Genomic DNA, 18,761 nt, shown 5'->3' on the forward strand with positions numbered 1-18,761 from the left:
TTTCATCCTTCTTGTAATGGCATATTCCTCTAACTGATCCAGGTCACATTAAGTTTGAGGCAGAGCAGGGAAGTGCTGCCCAGCCCACTGCCATCTGCTCACTAAACCTGTTCTCATTTTCCTCATTCAGTTCAACGTCAAAGATGCTAACAAAATTAGCCCTCAAAGTGAGCCATGTGCGGCATCACTTCTAATGTCCTTTTATAGTAATTCTTGGTTACGTGAGAGCCATTAGTCCGTTTCTCAGTGGAGACTGCAAATACTTTCACTGAATGCAGGTAGAACCTTCAAGAATGATTAAAAGTCTAGAAATTCTCCCTCTAATGGTTTTGACACCGTTATTCCAGAGAGAGAAAACCTGGTAGTTGACTGAAGAGCTCTTTTGAGTATGTGAAGAGTTGTTTGAAAGGACGGAGACTGGTGATTCTCCTCCACCACTTAGAACAAGACAGAAAGGGACCATACTGTAGCATTATGTGCACTACTAAACACTGGCATGAGACACTTCCCCTGAAGATCTTTTTAAAGAGGTACTCGTTAGTCTGAGATGTCTCTCTGCAGTGCCTGGGGTGCAGATTAATCTTCTAGGTTTTTTCTCTCTTGGCATCTGTGAAATAGACTACTGTACAAAATGTTTGTTATCTTTATTTTTCTTCTAGGCTCTCTTATATTTTATCCATGTAATGGATCACATTGCTGTGAAGGAATACGTATTAGTATATTTTCACACACTGACCAGCGAATACAATCACCTGGACTCTGACTTCCTGAAGAAACTCTACGATGTTGTTGATGTCAAGTTAGTTATCTTCTCAAATTATGAAGGGGGAAAGCAGCCTTTTTCTTTCCGAGTATTAAGCAATAGCAAACATCGTTGTGTATTTTGTGAAAGGATAGTTCATGTAACTAAGATTTTTTTTTTACTTAGATTGGATATTTTAATAATAGGCCCTCCTTAACTCCAGTTTATTTTGTATCAAAGTAAATTCATATGTAAACTTTTTCCTGCTTTTAAACACCTGGAAAAAGAGTTAATTGTTCATAATGGTGACTGGTTTTAGACATGGCTTATACTGACTCTCTTTTTGGTTTTGAATCAGGTACAAGAGGAATTTGAAGGCTGTTTATTTTGTTCATCCAACATTTCGTTCAAAGGTACGGTATTTTTCTTTTTAGCTAAATCTTGAATTTAAGTGTACTACATGCATATTAAGATATATTTCATCATCTTCTTGCTATCCCCGTTATGACTGCTAATTTCTTTGTTTACCCTTCCTTTTTAAGTGATCTTGAGTTGTGGTCCTATTTTGGTCCCATGTAACTCCAGTATCTTTGTAGGCGACCTTTACAGGCCTTTAGTCCCTCAGTCCTTGCCTCTTCATGCTCTTCGTTAATCTGGGCTTTTTTCTGCCCTTGCTCCTGGCTAACTCCTATTTATCCTTCAGAGCTCAGGTCAACAATTACTTTCTGTAAAAAAACCTCTCTGATCAATCCTGCCACTAGTAGGTACTCCTGCATTGTACTTCCTTAAGATTTTCTAGTCTTCCTTCATTGTTGTTTTTAATTCTAAGTACTAGTTTAATTTTCTACCTTATGTGTTAGCCTGCCAGATCTCTGAGAGTTATTATATAGCTATCTTGCTCATAATTACATCCCTAATATCTAATCCTGCATCTTGATTTCATCAAGATATCTAGTCCTTTGGTCCTTTTACTTTTTCTGAAAATATCTTCTTTTTTTTTTTTAATCTTTATTTTTCTTCCCTATCCAGCCTAAAACTCATGTTCCATCACTTCAGCCACTCTTGTCAATAAATAACCTATGTCTAAAATAACCTATGACCTCTTAGCCTTCCATCACACTTGCCCATCCAAACCTGATCTTGAGCTATTCCATCATTCTGCTTTCTTCACTCCTGTATCTGGGTTGCTGAGCAGTGGTGGAGAAATCATAGAGCCATGTGAATTTGGGCTTCTCAGCAGACTCGTGGGGCATTCACTGCTAGTGGTCCTTTGATGCTTCACTGAACAGTGTCCCAGCATGGCTGTGTGCTCCCCTCAAGCTCTGTCCTACCAGCAGCTCCTCACTGCAACAGATGGCCCTGCCTCATTCTTAACTGAGAACATAGAAAACATCACTGAGGAGCTCCCTGTCTTCTCCCTCCCACCCCAAACTTATGTGCCATCTCTTCCTATCATTGCCACTGTTTATTCTGTCACAGAAGTGTGTTCCTTCTTAATGAAGGGCAGTCCCTCTACCTGTGCTCTGGATCCCATAGTGATAATAGCTAACGTTTACTAAGCACTTACTGTGTGCCAGTTCTTCCCATGAGTTATCTTGTTTAAGCCTTATATCTATGAAGTAGATAGTAGTATTATTCCCATTGGATAGGAAAATGATGGATGCTTAGAGAGATTAAGTAACTTTTGCAAACTAAGCAACTGTAAAGTAGCAAAGGCTGGATTTGAATCTAGGCATTTGAATTCCAGAGCCTACACTCTTCTCTACACATATATTGAATATTTTCCCTGTCCTCAGGAACCTCCCTTCAGCAATTATCCTCTTTCTTATCTCCCATTTTTATGGATCTAACTCATCAATTTTTAAACATTCTAAAGCCTCCACTTATCTCTCTTCCCCTTTACAACCAAAATTTTTTAGTGTAATCTGTGCCCTCTGCTCACCATCTCCATTTGTCATACACCTGAAATTACTCCAGTCTGGTTCAGATCCCACTATGGCAACTAAAGCTGCTCACGCTAAAAACACCAGTAATTTCTCTTTTCCCTATACCCTTAAGCACAGTTGTCACTTCTCCCTTGAAACACTTTGTCTTGGCTTCTTTGAAACTTATCCTGCCTAGTTTTTCTTCTACTTCTAGCCACTCCTTCTCAGTCTCCTTTGCAGTTCCCTCTTTCTCTGCTCATCGTTTGAGTGTTAGTGTCCCCAAATCCTCTGACTTCTTTCATTCTGTACTTCTTTTTTTTCATTCTTGTGTTTTCAACAACCCTCCAAAATATATGCAATTCCCAAGTATATGTCTGGAGAGGCAGTAAAGTCTAATGTTTGTGAAAGCATGGATTTGAGATTCAGGTAATGTAGGTTCTAATCCCAGCTCTACCAGTTATCAGCTTGTTTTCTCAGGCAAGTTATGTAACCTCTGTGTGCTTTAATTTCATCTTCTGTAAAGTGGGGATAATAGTAGTACCTATCTTGTGTAGTTGTCAGAAGGATGAAATTAGTTAATACATGTAAAACGCTTAAAACATTATCTGGCATACAATAAACACTCAGTAAATGTTAGCCATCATCATCATTCCTGTGCTTAGACCTGCTTGTTGAACTTCTGATCAAATATCTTCACTTAGATGTTTTACAGGCCCCTGAAGTTCAACATTTTGAAAACAGAACTACTCATGTCGTCATCTCCCACTCCCTCCCAAACTGCTTTTTGTATTCCCTATCTTTGTGAATGAGACCACTGTCTACCCAGATGCCTAAGTCAGAAACAAGGGAGGCATCCTTGGGTACTTGCCTTACCTCATTCTCATCATATTGCATCACTTCTGTGTGCTTACTATTGTCCAATTCTATGCCTGTGTCTTTAGTCCCACTGCCTCTACTTTAGTTCATCCCACCATCATCTCTTACCTCAAAGGATGCAGCAACAACCTAATCAGTATTCACGTTGTCCTGCCTCCAGTATAGCACTGTTCCAGGTGCCTTCAGGCCTGCCTAGTGAAATTTTCTTATAATATTAATATAAGAAGCCAAAAATATTTCCTGTTTACTATAGGGGCTTTTGCAAAAGTTTGCCAACCCCTGGCCTAGGCAAAGAAAAAAATAAGAATCTGAATATATCAGTGTGGTTTGGAGAAAAGATGACTTATTATTTGGGTGTAAAATCCCAGGATTTAGTGATTTATTAAATGAGTACGGGTGAGAGAAAGGACCGTGTCATCCATGACTCCCAGGGGTCATCAGATGTAGGGACCATGGATTGGGATGTAAATTTGAGAACATCGTCAAGTAAATAGAGCTTTAACTCTTTAAAAGTGTTAATGAATAAAATCATAGACTTAGACAGCTAAAGAAAGAGCCCTGGGATCAGGGAAGGAGATCAAGAAGAAATAATCAAAAAGCAGCAGGAGAACTGAGATTGGCTAATGCTGTGGAAGCCAGTGGATGGGAAGAGCATCAGAGATGGTAGAAATAGTTATTTTAAAGCACTATGGAGAAATTAAGTAAGATAAGTAGTGAAAAGTCCTTATTAAATTTCATAACTAAGATGAGTGAAGGCTTCAGTGAGAATGTTTTCCACTTTGGGATTTGTCACTGTTTACAAAATTGTTGTCTGTCATTGAAATACCATCTTTAAGTTTTGCATGAAGTATTTTAATAATTCTTTTAAAAATTGCAAATTTCTTTTTGGTCCCTCAGTGTTAGAACAGCACAGTAGAAAGTTCTATGCTTATGGGAACACTGCTTGGCAAGGCTTAAAAAAAAAAGTAAAATGTGTGAACAGTCAATTAAATCACTTTGTCTTTCCTACTCTTCTTTCAGTTGAGTTCTGATTACATGGTCTTATCAGATAATATATTATTAACCTTCCTAACCTTTCTCCTTATTGGAAAAGTTAACTTTGTTATGCTCAGCAGGTGGCTAATTTTTTCTTTCTATAGCACATAAGAAGTGCTTGACTATTTCCCAAAATCTCGTCATCCATTTATTTTTGTATTCATCCAGTAGCTACCGAAACTTTTTCTTTAATGGAGACAAACAGAAGAGTATGTCGGTTTTTAGTATGTCTTTGCAAGAATGTCTGCTATCCCCACTTGTATTCAGTATTGTACTGGACGTTTTAGCTAGTGCAATATGGCAAGAAAAAGCAACAAAATGCATATAGATTTAGAAAGGAGTAAATAATGCTGTCTTGATTGTCATTAATAGGTGACATGATTATCTATATAGAAAACCCTATGGTATCCTCAGAAATGCTACTAGAACTGATGAGTAACTTTTAGCATGGTTTCAGGGTTTAAGATCAATATTCAAAAATCTATTATATATATTAGCAAGAAACAAATTGAGATTTAAAAAGCAATATAATTTAAACTAGCATCAAAAATACCAAGTACTTAGGGATAAATATGACAAAAGATATGAAAGACTTGTATAATACACTGCACAAGTTATGTATACTGCAAAACATTAATGAGAGAAATTAAAGGAGACCTAAATAAATGAAGACATATACTGTATTTATGGATTAGAAAACTGAATACTGTTAAATTGTCGATTCTTTCTAAAGCTATAGATTCAATTCAGTCCCAGTCAAAATTTCAACAAGGTTTTTTCTGTAGAAATTCAATTAAAATGCACAGAATCTAAAATAGCCAAAACAACTTTGGAAAAGAAGAACAAAGTTAGAGGACCAACACTGCCTGCTTTCAATGCTTATTCTAAAGCTACAGTACTCAAGACAGTGAGGTATTGGCATGAAGATAGACAAAGACATCAATGGAGCACAATTAAGAATCCAGAAATAGATTTACGTATTTATGGATAACTGATTTTTTTACAAAAGTGCAAAGTCAGATCAGTGGAAAAAGGTTAGTCTGTTCAACAAACAATATTGGACCAATTAGATATCCATATGCCAAAAAAAAATGAACTTTGATCTATATCTTGTATCACACAAATGTAAAACAAAACTTTTTAAACTTCTAGAAGGAAGTATAGGTGAAAAAGCTTTGTGTGACCTTGAGTGTAAAGCAAATATTTCTTAGATACAACACCAAAAGCACAATCCATAAAAGAAATTGAACTTTATTAGAATTTAAAACTTCTGCTCTTTTAAAGATAGCTAAGAGAATGAAAAGATCAACCACACAACCACAGCCTGAGAGAAAATCTTTGTAAATAAAACATTTATCTGATAAAGGACTTATCTTTAGAATATATAAAGAAATCTCAAAACTTAATAATAAGGAAACAATTTAGAAATGGAAAAAATGATTTGTGCAAAATACTTCACCAAAGAAAATATACGATGATAAATAAGCAAATGAAAAGATGTTCAGCACAATTACTTATTAGGAAAGTACAAATGAAACCAAAACGAGATATTACGTTCCTATTAGAATGGCTAAAATTTAAAAGACTGTGTATCAAATGTTGGTGAGAATGTGGAAGAACTGGAACTCCCAAATAGTGCTGATCAGAACGTTAAATGGTATAGAAAGTTTGGAACACAATTTAGCAGCTTATTTAAAGAGTTAAACATGCACCTACTGTGTGATCCAGCCATTCCACTCATAGATACTTACCCAAAACAAATGAAAGCATATCCATTGCCTGTATACAAATGCTCACAGCACTTTTGTTATAGCCCCAAATTAGAAACAACCCATATGCTCATCACTGAGAGGACTGATAACCAAACTATGGTATATCCATACAATAGAATACTACTCAGCAATAAAAAAAAGAATGAACTGTTGATATATGCAACAACACAAATGAATCTCAACATATTTACGCTGAATAAAAGAAGCATGTACATACCAGACGAGTGTCTATACTATGTAATTCCCTTCATATAAAATTCTAGGGAATATGAACTAATGTATAATTTTTCTACAGAAAGTAGAGCAGTGGTTACCTGTGGACAGGGAGGAGGGGTGGGAGGGAGGAGTTACAGAGGACCCTGAGAACCTGTAGGAGTGATGGGTATGTTCATTTTCTTTCTTTTTTTTTGTCGTTGCTGTTGTCGTTGGCTGCGCCGCGTGGCTTGCGGGATCTCAGTTCCCCGAGCAGGGGTTGAATCCGGGCCACAGCAGTGAAAGCCCGGAAGCTGAACCACTGGGCCACCGCGGAGCTCCCAGTGTTCATCTTCTTGATTGTGATGATGGTATAATGGGTGTATATGTAATGTCACAACTTAACAAATTTTATCCTTTAAATATGTGCAGTTTATTGTAAGTTGGGTATATCTTAATAAAACTTTTTTTTTAAACTGCATGAGATGTCACTGCACTGCCACCAGAATGGCTAAAGTTTAAAAAACTGACGATACCAGATATTACCAATGATTTGGAGTAACTGGAATTCTCCTACAGTATAAGTCAGAATGTGAATTTCTGCGACCACTTTGAAAAAAGTTACGACAGTTTCTTATAAACTCAATATATACCTAGTCTGTGACCGAGCAATTCCAATACTAGGTATTTACCCAAGTGAAATGAAATATATGTGCATAGAAAGACTTCTACAGGAATGTTCACTGCAGCATTAATCATAGCAGCCAGTGACTGCCAGCCAAGGTGTCCATCAATAGGATTATGAATAATTAAACTCTGCTGTATACTTGTAATGGAATATTTCTTGGCAATAAAAGAAAACATCGATACTACTGATATACACAACAGCATGAAGGAATCTTAAAAACGTTAATGCTGAGTGAAGGAAGCCTTACATAAAAGAGTCATACTGTATAATTCCACTTATATGAGATTCTAGAGCAGGCAAAACTAATGCTTGGTAGAAAAAAAATCAAAACAGTGTTTGCCTCTGGGAAGAGGGGCGTGAGGGAACTTTCTGGGGTGATGAAAATGTTTTGTATCTCAATAGGAGTTTTACTAATACAAGTGTGTACATCTGTCTAACCAGCAAAAGTACACTTAAAATCTGTGCATTTCATCGAATGTAAATTTTATAGCAAACTGAACGAACACTGAACTCTAGTTAAAGATATGAATACTGTATTTGGGGAACGTTTACTGATGTCTGCAGTTTACTTTGAGGTGCAGCAAAAAAGTAAGATGGGTTAATAGATGCATAGAGGAACAGATAGATGTGTGATGAAGAAAACTTAAGGAAAATGTTAATGATCGTCTGAATGATTTCTGTACCAGTGTTCCCTGTAAAATTCTTTCAACTTTAGTGAATGTTGGAATTTTCATCCAAATTATGAATCTTCATAATTTTTTAATGGAAAAAAAACTTCTTTAACTTTTGTCACAAATTCAGACTTATCCAGAGTGTTACTCTGTACCAGACTTACGAGAATACATAGCCACTGTTTGCTAAGATCTGACTTTAACCCCTCCTTCCCCACACAAGAGAGTCAGTGAATAGCTATCTTTCCCCCACTTGGACACCAATGGATAGACATTACCAGAAATTTCAGTGTTAGAGCCACTAGCGTTGGTTGCCACACCATTGGAATTGCTTCAGGTAGAAGTCAGTGCAAATGGCGGGTAGGCAGAGACTGAAGAGCAGATGTATGAAGTGAAAGCCATTATGTTACCTTTCTTAATATTTTGGGATGGAGAAAATGATGAAGGATTGAGGAAATAAAACCCATGTGTAATGAAATCCACCATTATTTTATACTAAATCGAAAACTGTAAATGGAGGGGTTGTAATTATAAAATAATGAGATGAAATCAAAGGATAATGAAACAATAGAATCACTGTCCTGATTTCCATACTTCTCAGATCTTTTCCAGGGCACTCCACCCAACGTGGTAAGTTGACTGCTCATATAAATCACTACTCTTTTTCTTTCTTGAAGTTCACTAATAGAACGTGAACTAATAGTATTTAAACCCACTGTTGATTCTGGCTCTAGTAGATGACTTAAGTGCATACATGTGTGAACAATCTTTTCCTAGTTTATGTTGTCTTGTGATCCCATGTTCTTGGCTGTGCATTTGTGAATAATTGGATGAAAGAGTTTCTAGCATTCACAGAATATCATAGCAGCCTTTTTTTCAAATTTTTAATTCAGTTTTTTAAAATAGTAGATACTGAGTAAAGCAAGTTTACCTAAATAAATGTATATCTATGACTTATGTTGTAAATAATTGAAAATTAAAAGCTGAGCTACATAAAAATAAAATGAAAAAAACTGAAGACAATGCTCGTGGGTCTCCCTGAATGGAAAACTTGTAACTGGGTTTCCACTTCTGTCTACTTTGAGTAATTTTCTCTTGCTAATACCTAAAGAATGTAAAGGAGGTAATGGGAGAAAATGCAACAGAGAAATGTGTTTGTCTTTCAAAGAGTGTGTGCCTAAGATCACTGCCCATTCTTCCCCAACCCAGCCTTCTGTTTGAATTTACTACCACCAGCTCACCATGTCAGTACATGCAGCATAGTCAAGAGTCCTTTCATAGAACTGTATAACTAAGAGGGACTTTAAAAATCATTGAAGTCCAACTTGCTCGTTTTGTAGATGAAGAGACTGAGGCCCAGATTGAAGTACAACTTGTTTTTGTAGAACGAAGGAATATTCGACCATCCCTAAATAGTACTAAAGTAGTAAGTCCAGAAAGTATTTGTTAATTCTCTCAACACATATTGAATTGCTTACTTTTCATGTTGAGCATTACTTAGACCCTATAAATCCCTATAAATATGGTATTGAAGAAGAGAATCCCCAGACGCGGGAATTTAGTCTATTGAGAGAATCAGCTACTACCACAAAGAGTGTCAGTTATGTAGTAATATGAGTAAGCACGGTGTTGTTGGAACACTTAGAGGGAAGCTGCTTCTCCAGCTTTGGCTGGAGTGTAGGTACTCAGTGAAAGCTTCCTCACAGAGGTGAGTTCTGACCTGAACTCTGAAGGACAGTTCTTAGCCAGGCAAAGAATTGAGGAAAAGGGTTTCAGGACTAAACGAGCAGCATGTAAAAAGGTCCTGAGGTAAGAGACAGTGGAACACAGATACCCTGTGTAGTCCCTTCTAGTTCCGTAATTTTATACCTTTTTCCACGTAGCACAGCTCCTTGCCTGTGATAGGTATTCATGTGTTTCTTTGGGCCATTCATTGATTTAGTACTTTTTGCCTTAGGAAGTTGTTATGCTTATAAGCTGGCTCCTTTTCTAGAGTCTAAGCCCCCATTAGAGGAATGGCCAGGTCACTGTTACCCTGTATCACCTACAGCCGTGTCCAATGCTTAGCACATAGTAGATTCCCAGTCAATGTGTAACTCCTTGCACAGTATCTCCTGACACATCCACAAGGTTCTTCTCCGTTCTGACTCTACAATCTATTTTCTTAACCTCTTCCTAGAATCTCTAAAATCTCCATGGTCTCTCCGTAGCTCTTACTAGTTTATCAGCTAACTGGTTGTAGAGCCCCTAATCTAGTTTGCAGAAGTTTGTATCAATTAGGTATATAACAGCATGTGCTTTGAAAACAAAACAAAAAAAACTGATGTAAAAAACTGGGGATTGGAGTGTAACTAAGTGACAATCTAATCTGATTTAAATTAACTCACTTGGTTCTAGAAAGGCCGAGTACCTCCCGCCCCCTCCACCACCCTCCAAATAAGCTTGGTAAGATGAGAGGATACAGAGGGTAGTGTTAATATCTGAGGCCTTATAACAGTCATTGGTAGTATAGCCGAAATAGATTAGTGAGCCAGGCCATGAAACTCAGTATGAAATAGGCCTTATCTTCATTCATTCATTCTTTTTCAAATACTTGAGAATGCATGGTCTGTCTGTACCTTCTAAAACTTTAGACCATTCTATGATTGTCTGCCAAGTACTAGGGAAATTATAGAAGTGAATATAAGAAACTACTTGTATTCCTATGAAGTAAGATAAGTGCTATAAATGAGATTTAAACATAAGGTTATGTGAATTCAGTAGAGGGGATAATCTGTTTGGAGCTGTAAGGGAGAAATAATGGTAGAGATGAGTCTCTACCGAGTCTTGGAAATTTGGATAAGATTCTGATAGAGATAAGTGTAGTGTTGTCTCTGTTATTCCATGCCTTTTCTCATAAGTAGGTATGAAGACAGTATGTTGTATTAGGGACCAGGAATATGTGAAAGGTTTGGAGCAACCACTGGAAAACATGATAGGGTGTCAAAGAGAAATTTTAAAAATGATTGGCAAGTGCCCAAAGTGGCATGTACTGTATTTATAATGTACCCAGTTATATACTGGAATGTACTATGCCAGTGCACTGAGAATTCATATGCATATGTTACCTTCTTCTGTAAATAAAATGAGGATAGCAGTAACATTGTACCTACCTCATAGAACTGTTGTATAAGCCGTTGGTAAACATGACTAATTATGATTGCCAGTTTGGATAGATGAACAAGAATTTGTAAATTCTAGCTATTGTTTAGCTAGAATGCCAGTATAGTTTGCCAGTATAGTTTGCTATCAAGAATTCTCTCTGTTTTTGGAACCAACAAATTTTGCAGACTAGCTTTTATAGAAAGATTGCAGTGTCATGAAGTGGAATGAGCAAAGGTGGCTCCACGTCTACAGAAGATTCACTTTGACTGAGAAAGAGACTGCATGCCAAGTGTCAACAGAAAAATAAATGTCTCAAAACTTGGCAAAAATTTTCAGTCTCATTTGAAGTAATGAAAAGAGTTTATGAGATTTGGAGATGTTAACCATTTTCAGAGTACCAGTGAATCAGTTCTTCCATCAGATAATGCAGTGGTTTTGACCACAGCCCACAGTAAGAAGCATATTATGTTACATCCCAACACATGACATGCACTGGAGCGCATAGACATGTAAGAGAAACTGAAGCTTCATGAGACAAAGCTCATCTTGCTACATTCCCTAGTCATTGTTGCTCTAGCATGTTTCTGTTTGTTGTTTTTAATACTGTTCACAATCCACTAAACTGATTGCATAATCCACTGATGCACTACAACCTGCACCTTGAAAAACACTGCTTATTACAAGATTTTTTTGATATCAATTTCAATTTCAAAATAGTTTTTATCTAGCATAAATTTTCAAAATCGTGTATATTTCCAATTCAGGCCACTGGCTTAAATTTTTTTTTTCTTCTATTAATCAGGTATCAACATGGTTTTTTACCACCTTTTCTGTCTCAGGACTGAAGGACAAAATCCACCATGTGGACAGCCTCCACCAGCTGTTTTCTGCCATCTCCCCAGAACAGATCGACTTTCCTCCTTTTGTCCTTGAATATGATGCCAGGGTAAGAAGTACCAGGAATTCTCCCTTACCTGGTGTATTATCTTAACTATTTTATAGTGCAAGTGCGTCTGAGCACATCATCTTTTCATTGTAAGATGATAATGCAATTAATGTGTTTGAATAAGCTTGATAGTATCGTTTGACATTCTTTTCCTATGGTAACTTTAGGAAAATGCTTGGTTCTAAGGAGGGCGCCTTTCCCCCAGTAAACTTTTCAATGGGAAATATTTCTGCTGTAGGTTTATAGCCAATCCTTGCTTGTACTGTCAGTTTTCCATCACCTTTGAGACACACCTCTCCCTAATTTTGTTAAGACTGAATGGCTTTTCATCTACATAAATAGAGCCAGAAGAATCTGTTGGTGTCCGACATTTTCAGCGTTAATTGTAAGCCGGGTCGCCTATCCTAGTCTTTACCCTATGAGAAGTTTCATTTTGCTAAAAGTTTGTATAAGTGACAACCAATACATTATTTCTTACAGATACATTTATGAATCTATTAAACACTAAGAAAGAACTACTCTAGAATTTCATCAAAGCTCTATTCCATTGTACTTATTCGCGCTATCACTTTAGTAGTTAAAAACAGAGAAGTAAGTAACACGCTTGGCCAAAAGGTTATCAATTGCCTTATTTAATTATTGCTGATTGCATATTTTTATGCATGAATCAGAGAATATATTTGCAGGTTATATTAAGCTTAAAATGAATTATTCTTAATTATTGTACAACGTATGTACAGTAAATATCCTACAAGACATTTTCTCTCTAACGTTTCTACGACTTCAGTTATGATTTCTGCTACAGTTATGATTTCTTATGTGAAGAGCAAAGTATTTAATGTGTTCTAATGGCTAACAAAATGTCATGTTTCGCTTTTGCACAAAGAGGATTTGTAATTGGAGTCGCTGGATCATAAATACAAAGATTGTTGAATATATGGGAGGCAGAAAAAAGAGCATCCGGTTTTATTTCTTGCAGATTGCTAGAGCAGAAAATTGCCTTATTATTTTTTTGAACTATATATCACTCTTCTTAATATTTAAAGAAAAATGGATAGCTGGAAATGTGAAAGGCACTGAAAGACATTTTGATACCAAAAATTTGGAATGATGATTCAAAGCTAATGTCCAGATTTACCATTTATTTTCTGGTATAGAAATATGTAAGTTAGGATGTATTGGTTAGACAACCCAAAAGAGCAGGGTTTTTTTGTGTTTCGTTTTGTTTTGTTTTGTTTTTGCGGTACGCGGGCCTCTCACTGTTGTGGCCTTTCCCGTTGCGGAGCACAGGCTCCCGTTGGCGGAGCACAGGGTGCACAGGCTCAGCGGCCATGGCTCACGGGCCCAGCCGCTCCGCGGCATGTGGGATCTTTCCAGACCGGGGCACGAACCCGTATCCCCTGCATCGGCAGGCGGACTCTCAACCACTGCGCCACCAGGGAAGCCCCAAAAGAGCAGTTTTTAAGCCAACACGTTTTCTATATACTTAAGGGCCTACAAAGCAGGCTTTCATTAAATATCAACACCGCACTCAAGCTTGGTTTTGTTTTTTTGTTCTGTGTGTGTGTTTTTAGTGTTTTTTTAAAATATTTTATATATTAAATACAGGCCTAATTAATAATGTGATTAATCAAAATGAAATAAAATAACCTACAATCTAACACTTAGGCCACTGGATCATCTTTCTGTACCTGTCTTGGAGCTTTCTAAAACTGAGATATCAGGCCATCTATATATAAAGACCAAAGAGAGGAATAAAAAGAGGAAAGAAACAGAAGAAGGAGTCAGGAGATGATGTGGAAGGGGCAGGCAGAGGGCAGATCCCTAAATACACTGCAGCTTTGCACATTATGCTGCGGTACTTTGGCTCCTTCGTAGTTGGTGGGGAGTGTTGAGCAAGGGAGAACTGCCATTGTGTTCCTGTTTAGAAAGATGGCTAAAGACACAGTGTAGAGAGGGACCAGACAGGGGTAAAACTGGAGGCAAGGAGACAAATAAGAGGCTGTCAGAGGAGAAATGAGAGACTAGAGCCAGGCAGTGGTAGTGGTAATGGCAAGGGTTTGAAGATCTTAGAGATAGTTAGAAGTAGACGTTTTAGGGAATAGAATCCACAGCATTATGGTGACTGAGCAGCCAGCCATTGGGAGGAATGAAGGAGGAAAGAAGCCTGAGGTGACTAACAAAGTTTCTGCTTTGGGAGACTTGGAGAATGGTGTCGCCACCATCCCAGAGAGGCAATTTGGAGGAAGAGCACTGGGGGGGCTTGGAGAAAACAGACAGGTGGTCTGTTCAGTTTGTGACACACTAGGTTTGAGGTGCCCCACGGGGCACTGAGGTGAAAGGCTAGAAGGTGGTTGGATAGTACCTTGTAAAGAAAAGTTTTCCTTTGCTAGAAAGAATTAAAAATATGATTAGAGAAAAGGAAACGAGTGTAGAGTCGGTCAGTTTTATTATCGTATTCAAGTGTGCTTTGCCCATAGTCCTTTACTTGGTGAAGGTATGACGTGGTTGGTTGTTGGCAGTGAGCTTCTATTTTTCTGGGTCTTTTGTGACTTAGTGACATAAATTTTATAGGATTAAAAGGAACCTTTGGCGGTAATTAGAAGGTAATTTTTGTCTATCTGGATCAAAATGGTACTGAGACCATTTCAGAAAGGGAGCTAGTCAGCACTCTTATAGTCAAAGAAGAGAGTGTAGAGATTTACCTGGTAACAATTCTTCAAAATTCTGTGATTGTTTCGAGAAATAGAGAAAGTATTCGACTGCTCGGCAGTCTCTTCCACAGTGTGAGACTAATATAAAAGCTTTATTTCATAGCATTAAGAATTAGATTTTCCCTTCTTACTTTATCACAATTTAATGTAGATACAGGAAGCCTAGAAAAATACCGTAGTGGAATGGAATGGAGAAATCTTAAAGATGGATCGTGAACCATTTCTTTTCAGTTGAACTTCAGGCTAGATTTCTCTCTTCAGGCATGTTTCTTAAGCATAGCTTCTATGCCTGTTGAGGATACTGGAGTGATTAGTTTAACAGATCCTGGTAGGAAATTCTAAAATACAAAAAAAAATTTTTCATTAATTTTAGTGAAGTATCCTAAAATGTAGCCAATCTTTAGATTTGTTTCTACTGAATTTTTTTTAACCTGGTCAGATGTATAATCAGAAAGTTAAAAAAAAAAAAAAAGAAAGAAAGAAAAGAAAAAAAGAAGAAAGTAAGTTTTCCTAGATATTCTCTTGTTTTCCTGGTTATGGTCCCAGGATCAATTTCTCCTCCAGAGCATCTGCTCTGAAGAATGGCAGAGCTTTTGATTCACTTAGTCACTCAAATACCATTTAACTGCCTATTATGTTCAAGACGGGATGGATTTAATGCTCCATAACTATAATGTAAATATGCCATAAAGCAATGCTGTTTTCTTCCTACCTTTCATTCTCCATATCTATTATCGTACATTAATGTTGAGCATTTTTTGTTTATGGTTTACTGGAAAATAAGTTACTTGTCAAAGAAATACTTTCCTAAATAACAAGAAATGAATCTTCAGTCTCATAAATGTAATTTTGGGTCTATCTACCACAAAGCTAACTGTCTTGATTTTTATAAGATAAAGTTAGCCAAAATAAGGTCAAAAAATTTCCTTACACTGATTTATTGCTTTCTACGTTTGACATTAAAGTTCTAGCATTCAATTCTCCACCTTGATCTTGAACGCCCTAAAAACTGTCATTGTTAAAAGCCTCGCCACTCAGGCATGTCATGGAGAGACTCATTTCTGCCAGCACAGTTGTACTTATTAAATTCCTTGATGATGATTTTTGTTTCATAACTCAAAGATTCGGCACACAGCAAGACAACACAGCCTAACAAAAAATTCACTTTGTTATAAAGCAGAAACTAACGCACCATTGTAAAGCAATTATACTCCAATAAAGATGTTTAAAAAAAAAAAAAGAATCTGGGCTTTAGATTTGGATAGACATGGATTTAAAATTCAGGCTCTCCTGGTTGCCGGCTTGGTGACCTAAGGTGAGTGATGCCATCTGTGTGATCCTTAGTTTCCTGTTCTGTAAAATGAGGATGTTACCTACTTTATGGCATTATGTTGTGAGGTTATAAAAGGATAATGAAAGAAAAGTGCTGGTTAAGTGTCTGGCATATAGAATGTTCAATAAATGGTAATATTTTTAAATCTCATCATCCTGATTACCTCTGCCTACATTATACCAACTCTGACTGACTCCAGTGGAATGGCTCTGTTGGCTTGAGGGCCTGCTCAGGGCCAGGCATGTGCTAGACATTTTCCATACGTTAGATCATTGGCTCTAAATCCCTTTCTTTTACATTCCCAATTACATTGATCTTATTATTTAATGTTCTTGTCTTTTTCTCTTTCTGCAGGAAAATGGGCCTTATTATACGTCTTATCCCCCATCACCGGATTTGTGACCTGCTGTCTTTCAGTGCTACTGGTTTCTAAGGACACCACTTTCTCCAGAGATCACTACCTACTGAAGTGATATTCATTTTTGCTGTACAGCTCCAGAGAGCCTTTTGTCCCCACCTCTCTGGTATTTTTTTATCGACTGTATATTTTCTGACACATAAGCAATCTGAAAATGGTAGGCCATTCTGAACTGTTCACTTATTTTAAATTTGTATATTTGTATCAAATGAAAATGTTCACTTTTCGAGGGTTGTTAATAGAAATTGGGGAGCAACTTTTGAGTATCTTCAGTTTCCTGAAAGGACACTGGATTCTCCATTAGACAAGCCACAATATTGTTCACATCATCTCTTTAACATTGCACGCTTTCTTTGTGTACTCAAGTGTTTCTCAAAATATATAGAACCAATGTATGCTGACTGGATGTATTGTTTGCTTCAGACCCTGGCATTACGTTTTATACAGATAATTCAGTTATGCTAAAAGAGAATTGTCTGGGATCAAGGATGTAGAAATGTATCTGATCAAAAACATCAAAATCGTCAGCAAAATATAGGTCTTAGAATTTTACCGCACCAGTGAAGACCGAGACTTAAGAACTAAAGTTCCTTAGATGGTATGTTTTAAGATTGTCACTGTTCTGGTCTCAACAGTGGGGGAAAACAAGAAGACTGTTTCTTCAGCCTCTTTCCTATCATCATAGATGGTTTGGTCTCCATATTCAACAGGACTGCACATATTAGTACTCTTAAGTGCAGGGCATCTCCTAAGACACCATCAGTGAGTGTTAGAGTGCCGCTTTCCCAGAGTCATGAATGATTTTGTTTGGCTCTTAGGTCTACTTTCTCTAAGGACATTTCCTAGCAGTGTGTCTTGAGTTGCCTACATCAAAATGAAGGAGGTGTGTTGCAGTGAACAAAATTCCAGACCACTTTTGCAACTCAGGCTCTATTTGTGCCTTAGCTTGAATAAAAATTAGAATTATGCTGCCTACCTCACAGAGGTATCATGAGGTAACATTTAGAAAGGGCTTTTGATGTCTTTGGATGAAAAATGCTAGGAGAGTTTGTGTGGTGGGGTGTCTTTAGTTAGTTTTTAAATGATAACAGATATCCTTGAGGGAGTGCAACAAGGCACTCCTCTTGTCTTTGGCACCTTTTGAGTGATTTCCCTTTTCTTGGGACAACAGCTGTTAGTGCAAAATGCCAACCCTGAGGACCTCCTTCCTACTTTGTCCAGAATGTCTTCTGTCCTACTCCTCTTCCAGTGCTACACTTTAACAAGAGACATATGTTAGCCATTTTAAATATTACTTCTTGGGCTTCCCTGGTGGCACAGTGGTTGAGAGTCCCTGCCGATGCAGGGGACACGGGTTCGTGCCCTGGTCCGAGAAGATCCCACATGCCGCGGAGCGGCTGGGCCCGTGAGCCATGGCCGCTGAGCCTGCGTGTCCGGAGCCTGAAAACATTACTTCTTGAATTAAGGTCAAACCGTTATCATTTCCATCAGGGTTTCTTCATATTCCTTTTGATTCCTACATTCACTCCCCATCTCCCTCACCCCATCATGTACACTGGCAGTTCGGAGAAGAAAAAGTAGAACTCTTCTGTTCTAATGTGCTCAGGATTGGTGCTTCCAAGGGTCCCACTCCCCTATGTCCAGATTAATTCTTCAGTGGAGATAAAAGAAACATATTTCTTCATTTATGCCAGAGAACCCCCCCATAGTTGTGTTAACCCCATCCTCTATCTTCCCATATAAACAAGCAGGGGCTTTACATTTCTCAGATAAGCAGTCTTATCTTTTGCATGTAATGGACACATTTGCTTTATGCCAGAAATCAGAACCACTTGTTCCTTATATACACTTACTTGTTAAGGACTTCCTGTTATGTTCCCTAGGTCATCAGGTCTAGACAGCCAGTCAAATGTCTGGTATTAAGCTTCATCTCAAACAGTACTCCTTTCATCCCTTGAGCCTTGGCCTTTAGAAATCTGAAAAATTAGCTTCATCTTCTCCAGTCCATTGTTAGATCATATATGAGGTGTCATTTCACTAGGAGCAGTTGTAGAAATATGCCATCTTTTCTCTGTTAAAGCTGGACTTGGCTACCTCACGTTGGCATCTGGCCTGAATCATTTCCTCTATAGATAATAGAGGGTGCAAGCTACTTTACTATTTGAAAGGGAGCAAATTTTACAATTTCTTATAGGCAATAATTTTGAAAGGATGTCCCTTTGGTATATTCACAGCAGTATATTAATGATTAGTAACACAAGCAAGAATGTTCAATTGCTGTCCTAGGGTGTAAAGGTAGTACGGG

General features: G+C 37.6%; 1 protein-coding gene across 4 annotated transcripts in view; it reads left to right on the plus strand.

Moving 5' to 3' along the window:
* Nucleotides 1–16,857, plus strand: part of GDAP2 (ganglioside induced differentiation associated protein 2) — a 79,012-nt gene extending 62,155 nt beyond the window's left edge. Inside the window, exons 11-15 of one of the 4 annotated variants that reach the window (XR_012333567.1) lie at nt 660–799; nt 1,101–1,155; nt 8,503–8,531; nt 11,848–11,991; nt 16,393–16,434. Coding sequence is in view for 3 of the 4 variants with exons in the window: in XM_019920008.3 (XP_019775567.2) it covers nt 660–799; nt 1,101–1,155; nt 11,848–11,991; nt 16,393–16,440 (387 nt within the window). In the remaining variant the exon portion in view is untranslated. Of the gene's footprint in view, nt 1–659; nt 800–1,100; nt 1,156–8,502; nt 8,532–11,847; nt 11,992–16,392 lie in introns of those variants that run through there. The other 3 variants (XM_019920009.3, XM_019920008.3, XM_019920010.3) reach the window with 3 other exon arrangements.
* Nucleotides 16,858–18,761: the final 1,904 nt, after the last annotated feature.

Source organism: Tursiops truncatus, chromosome 1 (genome assembly GCF_011762595.2).
Source record: "Tursiops truncatus isolate mTurTru1 chromosome 1, mTurTru1.mat.Y, whole genome shotgun sequence".
In the NCBI taxonomy this organism is placed as follows: domain Eukaryota; kingdom Metazoa; phylum Chordata; class Mammalia; order Artiodactyla; family Delphinidae; genus Tursiops; species Tursiops truncatus.